The sequence below is a fragment of the Calliphora vicina genome, chromosome X, assembly GCF_958450345.1.
Source record: "Calliphora vicina chromosome X, idCalVici1.1, whole genome shotgun sequence".
NCBI lineage: Eukaryota > Metazoa > Arthropoda > Insecta > Diptera > Calliphoridae > Calliphora > Calliphora vicina.
The window spans coordinates 3,013,952-3,026,659 of NC_088785.1; the positions used below are offsets into that span (position 1 = coordinate 3,013,952).

Sequence of the window (12,708 nt, forward strand, 5' to 3'; positions counted from 1 at the left end):
CATCAGTGATGGTATTTCTTTATATATAATGCTAAAACGTGCCAAAATGGTCAATAGTTCCAAAACTATTTTTCAGAAAATAAACAGGATTTGGCTCCCATTTTAAACACCATTTTTATATAATCTGTTAAAAAGTAGTAGTAATTCAATTGAAAAATACTGGGTCATCTATATAAATAAAAATCATATGTCGTTCGTTGGTAATTGCATTAGTTGAGAACGGCTAATATATGGCTAATTTTTATGTTAAATGTTCGTAGTAGTCCAATTTATGTTTTTACTGAAATAAAAATTGACCATGCCCACTTTTAAGCCCACTTCTTTTGATCGGAAAACGGCTCCACCGATTTGTCAATTTTTTTATTTAAATGCTTTATGATTTTACTGAAAGAAAAATTTACCACTCCCACTTTTTTCAATATATCTAAAATCGCTGAACGCCAAGACCGATTTGGGTAATTTTTTTTGAAATGTTCTCAATAGTCCACAAAAGTTTTTTACATAAAGAAAAAATCTTCACGACCACTAATATGCAATTTTTATAAAAATAATAATAATAAGTTAAAAATATAATTATTATTTTAAAACTATTGGCGCATAATCATAAACGATCACCAAGTGTTAGCTTTTTTAAGTAAAATTTAAGTTAGTCACAGTTGGTTGAGCTACGTATACACGGTTGTCATATTCTTACAATATTGTCAGAACATGCTCATAAAATGGTTAACCCAACCATGAGAACTTATGTTGAAACATATGGGTGTTAACCATTTATTGAACATTTTCTGACAATTTTGTAAGAATATGACAACCGTGTATACGTAACTTGGGGGTTACACGATCAAGTTTTGCCTTTCAAGTTTTAATACACTCACACTTTTTTACTAATACACTCACACTTTTAAGAATTGAAACGAACTTGCATTCAATTTCACATTCAAGTTGGTGTTCAATTTTTCATTCAAGAAAACAGCTGATTACATTTTTATGTCCAATTTGTACTAAAATTGTTTTCAAGTTGCGTGCTGCCTACGTCACCGCTTTCAATTTTTATAAATTTTGACAAACAGTATATGTAAAAGACTATCAAGAAAAACTTGATCGTGTGGCTGCAGTGTAAGCTACGTATACACGGTTGTCATATTCTTACAATATTGTCATAACATGCTCATAAAATGGTTAACACAACCATGAGAACTTATGTTGAAACATAAGGGTGATAACCATTTATTGAACATTTTCTGACAATATTGTAAGAATATGACAACCGTGTATACGTAGCTGTAGCTTTACTTTCAGCACAATTTGTTAGCACTTAATCATGGGTAAAGTTGTAACTGAATGCCAACTAACTAATGCATTCAAAAAAACAGCTGATTGATTTCATTTTAATACATCTATACAAAAATAAAATAATCTAGAGATCTGTTTTTTTTGTCAACAACATTCTATTGAAAAATTTAATTTTACATGCCCTTATTTTAATTGATTTACATACAAACTATAACTATAAATTTTGTATGTACTTTTTAGAGAACAAAAATAATTTTTCAATAGCTTTATAAGCATTTTAATTAATTACAATATATATCGATCAAAATATTATCGACATTTTGTTTACTCTACATGCAAAGCAGTAAGACCCCTTTCACACTAGGCAATTTAGTTGCGCAAGTCTCTTGGCCAACAACAAAACACCATGCTAAATTTTCTTCTCCTCAACCCGACATTACCTCTGGTATATACAAACACAAGAGACTTACGCTACTTGCCTAGAGTGAAAGGGGTCAAATTGCCTAATGTGAAAGGGGTCTAACTAAGACCCCTTTAACAATGCAGAAATTGAAAGGCAGACATTATTTTCATTCTCTTTTGAACTAACCAAAACCTGTGTAATACACACTCTACCTCTTCAACCCCTCGCCAACAAACTTTGTCTGTCAGCCTTTCAATTTCTGCATTGTAAAAGTGGACTAAGCTAGTTATGAATTGTGAATAAGAGCTACAACTATCTATGAACTATTTTTTAGTTTCTGTTTTACTAGTTCCGACTTTAGTTATGATTTATGAAGATGCGTCCATGTTCTTTTATTATATTTCTTACAATTAAGATGCTAACCGGCGAAATTTGTTTGGTTATATTTAACAGCAACTTTGTTATTAAATAGTGTCAGTTAAGAATTAATCGTACATTGTGAAATTCAGATTAGCCTAACTTGCGGTTAAAGTTCAAGTTAACTTATAATAGTACATTGTGAAAATGGTCGTAATTATAGGCAATATTACCTATGAATTTGTTTGTGTGTACTTGTCCAGGCGTAAAGTTACGTTACGAAAATTGTTGACTAGCCAAGTCATTAGTCTGGCATATTTATTTTTTTGTACCGTCTGGCATCTCTGGTATGAACAATGAATGGTGAGTCTGGCAATATTAATTACCCTAAAAACATAACTTTTTGTTGTTTAGTAGAAAAAAAATCTACATAAAATTCTTGGGAAATAGTTTGATAATATTCAAAAGATTTTTTTCCAAAGTAATTTAAAATGTTTAATGTTTCGTTAGAATGAAGTGTAAAAGTCTTAATATTTCAGTTTGAAAAGTTTGTAGAATTTGTTGGTAGTGGCACAGTGGTTACACAGATAAAATGCATAAAAAGTTTTAATTTTTCTTGTGTTTTTAAGAAAAATTCAAATCTGTAATTACAATTTACACTTGGGACTAAATTATTTTACGTACGCACAGAAACGGCAAACGTTCCTGATAGCAAAAAACTGATGATGGCCAATGTAAATTTTGTTGTTTTAAAGGTACGTACAACATACAGTGTAGTAGCTTTGTAAAGGAATTTAAACCAATAAAATGTAAATGGACTATGACTATGGTGTACGTTCTTTCGCTGACTGTCAATAAGGTAGTCTGTAAAAATTAAAATATATGTAGTACATACGTATGTATTTGTATGTACATAACAAAATCTAATTGCAGTATATTGCTTTAATTCTCAAAAAATTTAAAGAAAAGGTTTCATCATTGGGAATGAATATGCACAATATGTTTATAATTAATTCTCTGTTTTTTTATACTGCCCCTTGTAATATTTGATTAAATTCAATATGGCTTTACAAGTTTGTATATATTTGTTTATTATTAATAAATCGTTTACTATTAATTTGTATGAAGTTTTTTTTTATAAGTTTTTCATTCCGTATTTAACATTGATAAATATTCATCTGAGACCCAACAAAGTAAATACAAACATACATATATTATTGATCCTTATGAAATTCTAACTTGATTGAGCCATGTCTCTCCAAAATACACTACAAAACTTTTCAGGATTACCCAAACAATTTTATCATTTTTAACCAGAGGTATGGAACAATTTGTAAGACAACCCGCCAAACAGTTGAAATTTTTCAAAAATCTTTTGATATTTTCTTTAAATAATTACAGATAAGTCCATAAAGTTTTGACTATTTTATAAGATAATCGAAAAAATTTAATAGAAAATGTAAGACTCTGTCCATGATTTATCTTAGACCCCATATACATTTCTTCCCGAAATAAGGCGCTATGGTATATAAATCCAATAGCAATATCCATATATAATTAAGCAAAAATAATTTGTATGTAAAAATAAATCACAAAACCATATTTTCGTTGAATTGACCCATATTAGACCATAGCCCCCATATAAGGTTAAATTCCTAAAATCATTTAAATCTTATTCTTATATATAAATAGGCCACACGTTTTTTTGTGGTACACTTTTAAGTATGTTATTGTATACCAATATTGATGAAACATACAGTGGTGGCCAGGAATTTAAGACAAAAATTGTTTGCTAAATTTCACGTGATTGTCAATTATTTTTTCAAATATTTCCACAAATATGTATGCATGAGGACTGTTTTAACACACAAGTGTGTTTTATTCGACTGTGTCAATTCATACATGTTCACCATGAACACATACAATTTTTCTACAACTTGACCAAAAAATTTTTTTTTAAATAAAGATATTTTCTCACATTTATATCATTATAATTTTATTATTATAAAATATTCGGACCAAATTTCATATTTTTAGTTCCATTAGTTTCGGTCATATCATGTTATTAACAGCGGATGTTCGCTGAGGTGGGTCAACTTATTTCCACATATCTTTGTCCATATATGTTTTACCGAGTTTTCAAAACATTTTTTAGAAACTAGAAACATTAATAATAAATTTCATACCCTTAGAGGTACTTTTATTTTGGCTCTATCGCACTTAAAATTCAGTTGATGAAAAAAATTAAAGTATTTGTCTTAAATTGGTGGCCACCACTGTATATTATGGTTTAAAAGGTTATTTTCTCTAGATTTGCAGAACATCATTTTTTTTAAAATTCTTTCCATATAAGTGGTAAAAAGCGTTTAAAAGTGGTCGAATTTCGGCCACCGGGCGATCCTAGTACTAATAAATCTCCTAAAATAATCGCAAATTGGACATTAATAACCTTCAGATACACAAAAAATGTATCAAATTTGGGCTCATAAATGGTCATAGCTCCCATATAAGGACCATAGCCCCTATATAAGGTTAAATTCCTAAAATCATTTAAATATTAATAAATCTAAAATAATTGCAAATTGGACATTAATAACCTTCAGATACACAAAAAATAGGGTACCAAATTTGGGCTCATAAATGGTCAAAGCTCCCATATAAGGACCATTTCTGAAAAACAAATTACATAAATATGTACATTAGGGGTATAAATATTTACATTTTTTGCAAATACGCATAACATAGTCGAATAGAGCATTAAAAAATATGTAAAACCTCGGTGTTATTTTTTCGCGGTTGTTAAAAAAGTTCACGCACCAAACCCAATAAAGTTTTTCATTAAATATTTTCAATTATTTTGAAATACACTATATTTTATTTTAGTAATAACTGCGGACATACTTCAAAGATAATTTTTATACCCTCACGAAGGTGAAGTCTGTCTGTCTGTGTCTGTCTGTTGAAATCAATTTTCTGAATACCCCAGATATCTTCTGGATCCAAATCTTCAATAATTGTGTCAGACCAGCTTTCGAGAAATTTCCTATTTAAAATCAGCAAAATCGGTCCACAAATGGCTGAGATATGAGGAAAAATCCAGGACAACCTCGATTTTTACCTATTTTTTACCTATATCTGTATTACTAAGTCATTAATATAGACAATATAAATATCTAATGATATTTCAAAGACATTTGCAACGACGTATATAAGACTATAGTATGTGGGACAAAATCGGAAAAAATATTTTTTTTCACAAAAAAAAAAAAATTTAAAAAACCAAATAATAAAAATAATAAATAAAATTAAATATTATAAATGAAAAAGAAAAAAAAAATCTAAATAATTTACATATGTATGTAATTTATGAAAATACTTGAATGAATTTATTTTTATACATTGTTGTATATGATAGTTATGGATTTTTGTATACATATTATGGTATTTATAGATTTTATATTGTATGTTATCAGGCCATATTTGCTATGTAATATAATTATTTTGGCCTTTTTAGGCTTTGTATTACAAATAAATGAAATAAAATTAAAATTAAAAAAAATTAAATTTTTTTTTTCAAATTTAAAAAAAAAAATTTTAAATTAAAAAAAAATATTAAAAACAACTTTGGAAAAAAAATTGGTAATTATTCAACAGCGGAGTTAAAAGTTAAAATTTATAAACATTTATCTTTAAAATTCCTTTTTTTTAATATAAAATGTAAAAAGAATACCTTAAAATAGGGTGGAAGCAATTTTAAAATTCATTTATTTAAAACAACATTTGAAATAGGTATTTTAAGCTAAAATGCATTTATGAATATAATTTTAATGAATTTAGCTTAAAAATGTCTTAAAATGTTTTTTAAAATTTTTATGAATACGGCCGTTAAAATTAAAGAAATCTAAAATTATTGGCGATTTGGGACATCTACTCCACTTGACTCTATCTCTAGACCGATAAAGTCAGTCTTATATACCCATTCCGTCCTGTCCTTATTCGTCTTAGGTCAACCCTCAACTGTAATCTACCGTCCCTGTCTAGCAAATCTCGGTGATCGTCTCATCTTCTTTCCTGCAGTTCTTACATACGTATATGAGGATCAGTTGTGTCGAATTTCAATCTGATCGATGTATTTATAAAAGATTTATGAGTTTTTAAGTGATTTTCGAAAGCGGGCCTTATATGGGGGCTATGGTCAAATATGGACCGATACACAAAATCTAGCAAAATGATTTTAGCTTGAATATGACTGATCTGTGTAAAATTTAGTTTGATTTCAATGTTTATAAGATATGTACATTAGGGATACACTGTTGGACAAAATACAGTGCAAAAGTGTAAGACAAACAGGTCATTTAAAATCATACTTTTAAAAATACGAAAATGTATTTATTCTTTGTACCGTTATAACGGTAGATGTTGTGTTTATTTTTCAAAAAACAAAAATCAAGTTCAATGATTTATTGCTGTTCTGCGGACAAAATAATTCAGTTTGCGTTGTACAAAATAAAGTGTTTTTTTTTTTTGTAAATATAATTCTGTATGTTTCTTCAAATATTTTATAAAACATTATAGGTAAAGAATTGTAAAGATTATGTTAGTACAAAATAAGATACAATTTGTATATTACAAACAATCTAAATTGCCAAAAAAATAACATTTCCTCAGACATCTCCTAGGACATCAAAATGAAGCCAATTTCGAAAACTGTTAAGGATCTGTTAGTAAAAGACAGGAAAGATGGAATGAAATACAAAGATTTGTCCAAAAAATATAAAATATCCATATCAGGAGCAAGAAGAGCGGTTCTGTTCAGTTCTAGTTCAGTTCGGACGTGTTTATTTTTACTCCGAGTTAACTCGTTATTTTAATGTATCTATCGGAAAATAAATATAAATATCACCTGTTTATTATTTACGCGAAAGGACGCTTTTTTTTAAATAATATTATTAAATAAAAAAATCAAAACAACAACTAAAAGACAAATAAGTAAAAAAATTCTTTATATTTTTTTTTTCTTTTTTTGAACCTTTTTTGTGCATTGACTATTAAATAAAGATCAAGAGTGTTAACGAAAGTAATTACAAATACTCTTAAATGAGTCTCTTCAACGAAAACAGTGAGCGAAGGTTAAGTGTAAACGGCAGAAATGCATAGGTTACAGTTAATGTAGACGAAAAAAATATAAACAAAACAAACAGAAGAATAGATGACAACTTGTTTTTAACAGCCAAACCTGTTAACCGCGCTCGTTCTTGTTCCCCCGCATTGACAACAACTAATGATTGTCAAACAAAAGAAAATTCAACTCAATCAGAAAATAAAAATATTTTATCTATGCCTGAAAGTATGCTAGCTATATCAGCTTCAGATACGAAATCCACCACACTAACTACAAATAAAATTAACCCATTAAGCGGCGCTGTACCCAAGATTAGTCAACCATTAAATAATGAAAATAAATCCCAAATACAGGTTGGAATGGACCGGTATATTACTGTATTTTCTATTCTGGAATGTGAAACTAATGAACCAGTAAATAAAATCCATTCTACAAAACCACCCCCCATTTACTTGAGAGAAAATAATTCGAATCCACTGGTTCAGAGCCTGATCTCATTAATAGGAGAGAACTCCTTTTACGTAATCCCAATCAAGAAAGGCACGATTCATGAAACTAAAATACAGGTCAATAGTGAAAACGATTATAGAAAGGTTGTAACATATTTTGAAACTCAAAAGAAAAGTTTTTACACTTATCAGCTGAAAGGAAGCAAGGGTCTACAAGTTGTAATAAAGGGTATTGACTGTAATGTTGAACCACTCGAAATAAAGCAAAGCTTAGAAGATAAAGGCTATAAGACAAAAAATGTGATAAATATTAGAAATCGCGAAAAAATACCCCAACCACTCTTCCGTGTTGAACTTGAACCCGGTGACATAAACCTGAAAAAAAATGAAACACATCCCATATATAACTTGAAGTACTTATTGCATCGTAAAATTACGGTAGAAGAACCACACAAACGATTTGGCCCCGTTCAATGTATGAATTGCCAAGAATATGGACACACCAAGGCATATTGCAAATTGCCACCAGTATGTGTCATTTGCGGGGAGTTGCATAACACATCCCAATGTAACAAATCTAAAGATGATCCTAAAATAAAAAAATTCAGCAATTGCGGAGGTAACCACACAGCAAACTACAGGGGTTGTCCTGTCTACTCAATTGTTAAAAAATCACAAAGCCAGAAACCAAAGATTTTCCCCGCTCAGCCATTAAATAACATCAATTTGAACTACCCCCCGTTGCAACAGACATATGACAACAAAGTAACATATGCAAATGTACTTAGAAACAACCAAACTCAGCCGCAAGTCCGTCAACCCCAAAACGAAAATATGAACCCAGAGGTAAGAGAGCAAACGCCAATTTTCAATTTTACCCGACTAGAATCTACAATAGAAACTCTTGTGCAATCGGTAAATAACTTTACAAACTCAATGAGTAACATGATGCAAGAAATGCTTAAGATGCAATCAATGTTATTGCAGGCTGTGCTTAACAGACCATGAACTGCCTAAGAATATGTTTTTGGAATGCAAACGGCATACGTCAACACAAAAACGAACTCGAATATTTTTTAAGAAACCAACAAATTGATGTAATGCTGGTTTCTGAAACTCATTTGACGTCCAGAAGTTCCTTTCGAATAAATGGATATGTAATATATGACACCAAAGATCCCAGAGGTAGAGCATGCGGAGGCTCGGCAATTTTAATAAAAGCACGAATAAAACACTACTTAATGTGTGATTTTTGCTAAGATTATCTTCAAGCTACTACAATCTGTCTTGAAGATTTTCATCGAAACTTAGTGATTTCATCGATATACTCACCCCCAAGATTCTCAATTACAGAAAGTCAATATAATAGATTTTTTAAATCACTAGGCCCCCGTTTCCTGGCTGCTGGCGATTATAATGCTAAGCACACATTCTGGGGATCACGACTGATTACCCCTAAAGGTCGTGTTTTGTTCGACTCAATTTCTAAAATGGGTTTGTATGTGCTTTCGAGCGGCCAACCTACTTACTGGCCTACTGACCCACGAAAAATACCGGATGTTATTGATTTTAGCGTGATGAAAAATATCCCTAGAGAAATGATTCAAATTGAATCCTCGCTGGAACTATCTTCAGATCACTCACCCACTATTATTACTTTATTGAGCCCCCTAGAAATTGTATCCCCGACTGGTAATTTAGCGATGGCAGGCACAATAATAAATTGGCTCAAATATAAAAAATACCTCAGTACACATTGCTCGGAAAACATACCGCTAAGAACACCAGAAAACATCGATCACTCTCTTATCAATTTCGATAAAAATCTCAGAATGGCTGCTCAACATGCTACCCAAACACCCCGACAATTCAGATATAATAGAATTAATTCTGCAGATGTCGAACGGCTCTTAAATGAAAAAAGAAGATTTCGAAGAGAGTGGCAATTGCACAGATCCCCCCAACTAAAATCGAAGCTTAAAGATTGTATAAAAAGACTTAAAAAGCTCTTGGTATTTCGAAAAATGGAATCATTGAATAAATATTTAGAAAGCCTGGACGCAACCCCGCAATCGGATTACTCATTATGGCGAGCAACAAAAAATCTTAAAAGACCCGTTATATATAAGTCCCCCTTGCGAAATTCAAGTGGTGGTTGGGCAAGAAATGATACTGAAAAAGGGAATCTGTTTGTTAATCATTTAAAAAAAGTATTTACACCGAACACATCAAACGAAGCAATTGAGTTGCCACCTGTTGCACCCTATTTTGCAGCAGCCGTACCCCTACGTTTTGAGATTCGAGAGATCGAAAATGCTATTGCTGATTTAAATCCCAAGAAAGCGCCTGGTATGGATAAGATCAGCAACAAGATGCTTATGGAGCTACCCCGGATAGCAATAAAAATAATTCTTTTTATTTTTAATGCTATATTACGACTTGAATATTATCCTCCAGAATGGAAGGTTTCACTGGTTACCATGATACCCAAGCCGGGAAAAGATCACACAAAAGTAGAATCATACAGACCTATCAGCCTATTGTCTAATATATCAAAGCTATTTGAGAAGATACTTATGAACAAGTTGTACCCGATGTTAACTGAAAACAATTGTATTCCGAATCATCAATTTGGATTTAGAAGAAAACACAGTACTATCGAACAAACCCATAGACTTGTAAATATGGTGAGAAAAGCGTTTGAAGAAAAGAAATACTGTTCTGCACTCTTCATCGACATCTCTCAAGCGTTTGATAAGGTATGGCATGCTGGATTAATATACAAATTGAGTCAAAATTTACCGGCAAACACACATAAGCTGTTGGAAAGCTATTTAACTGGTCGAACATTTAAGGTTAAAGAGGGAAACTTTTTAAGTACTGCACAACCCATTGAAGCTGGAGTCCCCCAAGGCAGTATCCTGGGACCTTTTTTATATTTGATGTATTCGTCTGATATGCCAACTAACAATCGCACTCATACATCAACATTTGCTGATGATACTGCTATTCTAAGCATTCATGAAAACCCTCAAGAAGCGTCTCGTCACTTACAAAACCACATATTTGAATTAGAAAAATGGTTAAAACAATGGAAAATTAAAGTCAACGAGCAAAAATGTACACACATTACATTTACATTGCGTAGAGAATCATGCCCCCCTATTCATATCAATAACCAAACAATAATTCAACAATCGGAAGTGAAATACCTCGGAATACATCTCGATCGTCGCCTTACATGGAAAAGTCATATAGATGCAAAGTTGACTCAAATGAAATTGAAATCAATTCAAATTAATTGGCTTATTGGCAGAAACTCCACGCTTAGTTCAGATTGTAAACTTCTACTTTATAACATGATCATAAAACCGATATGGTGTTATGGCATACAGTTATGGGGCACGGCCTCAGCGTCAAATGTAGAAAAGATCCAAAGACGCCAAAACAAGTTTCTTAGAATGATCACATTTGCCCCCTGGTATATCAAAAACGCGAATATACACAAAGATCTAAACGTGCCCATTGTAAAAACTGAAATCTCGAAAAACGTACAAAAATATTTAAAAAAACTTGAAGTTCACCCAAACCCGCTGGCCCGCAACATATTAGATAACCGTGGCCACACTCGATTAAGAAGGAGGGACACAGCAGACCTAATCTAGAAGGAAGAATGCCAATTTAACCAAAACAACCATGAACACAAAATTTTTTCGTCCGGCACTGGCTGGACTAATTAAATAATAATATTAGATATAAGATTTGAACCACTTATTGTTAGTTCATTAAATAATGAAGATACAATAAATAAATGATGAAAAAAAAAAAAAAAAAAAAGGAGCAAGAAAAATATTCGAGCTCTACAAGATTAGAAAATCAAATGAAAGTTTAAAAAAAGTGTCTGGAAGAAAGCTCAAGACATCAAAGCGAGATGATGATCGTATAATAATCTTAGCCCAAAAAAAAACATTTTCTTCTTCTAGAGAGAACAAGGAAGAATTAAATTTAAATGTTTCATCACGTACTATACGGAGAAGGCTCAACCAGAGCGGTCTGAAAAGTTCCTATGCAAAGAAAAAGCCATTACTACGAGCCGCAAATATAAGAAAACGTTTAGCGTTTGCTAGAAAGTATGTAAATATGCCAGAATCTTTTTGGAATCGAGTGATTTGGTCAGATGAGTCGAATTATGAGCTAAAAAATGCAAAACGTGCTAAAAGAGTATGGTGTGAACCATCACAAAAACTTAAATCTAAACATATTGAACATACTGTAAAACATGGTGGAGGAAGTCTTATGGTGTGGGGCTGCATTTCATCCTCTGGGGTTAGACACAAAAATGACTGGAGAGCATTATGTTAACATTTTGCAAGAAAATCTTAACAGTAGTGCTATGGAAATGGGCTTAGGGGACTTTATCTTTCAACAGGATAATGACCCCAAACATACGAGCAAGGTCGCAAAGAACTATTTTCAAGAAAACGATATCGAAATACTGGAATGGCCGGCTCAAAGCCCCGATCTAAACCTCATAGAACACCTGTGGACCATACTAGATGATAAAATTCCAATGGAATCTCGAACTAACCTTCAAACATTTTGGGAAAAAATGCAAGCTGAATGGAGAGAGATTCCTGTTCAAATTTTGAAAAACTTGACATCAAGTTTACCTAAAAGACTTCGGGCGGTCATACTTAATAAGGGGGGAGCTACTAAGTACTGATTACTGTATTATTTCTTCATATTTCTGCGGATATCATCCAATATTTAGCTTTTGCACTTTGTTTTGTCCAACCGTGTACAAGGAGTTGTTTAATTAATGTTATTTTATAAAAAAGTTTAATTTTAATATATAAGTTTTATTGTTTTTTATATTACTATGTAAGCTAAATTAATGAATTCAATTTATTTTTTAGAATTAAATGTGAATTTTATTCTTTTTTCTCTGATGATATATAAAAAAGGTATTTTTGCACTCTATTTTGTCCAACAGCGTATTGTTATGATAATGGGTTAATGTTTACAATCATTTATAACTCTGTTATTAAATGAACTAAACATAGCTTAAGTGTTATAGCATTTTC

At 31.4% G+C, this 12,708-nt stretch overlaps 1 protein-coding gene across 1 annotated transcript in view; it reads left to right on the forward strand.

The window, feature by feature from the left end:
* The first annotated feature begins 2,507 nt into the window (after positions 1-2,507).
* Slip1 (SLo interacting protein 1) overlaps positions 2,508-12,708 on the forward strand; it is a 44,006-nt gene continuing 33,805 nt past the window's right edge. The window contains exon 1 of the mRNA XM_065514661.1: positions 2,508-2,808. Coding sequence (XP_065370733.1) covers positions 2,776-2,808 — 33 coding nt within the window. The 5' untranslated portion in view covers positions 2,508-2,775. The remainder of the gene's footprint in view (positions 2,809-12,708) is intronic.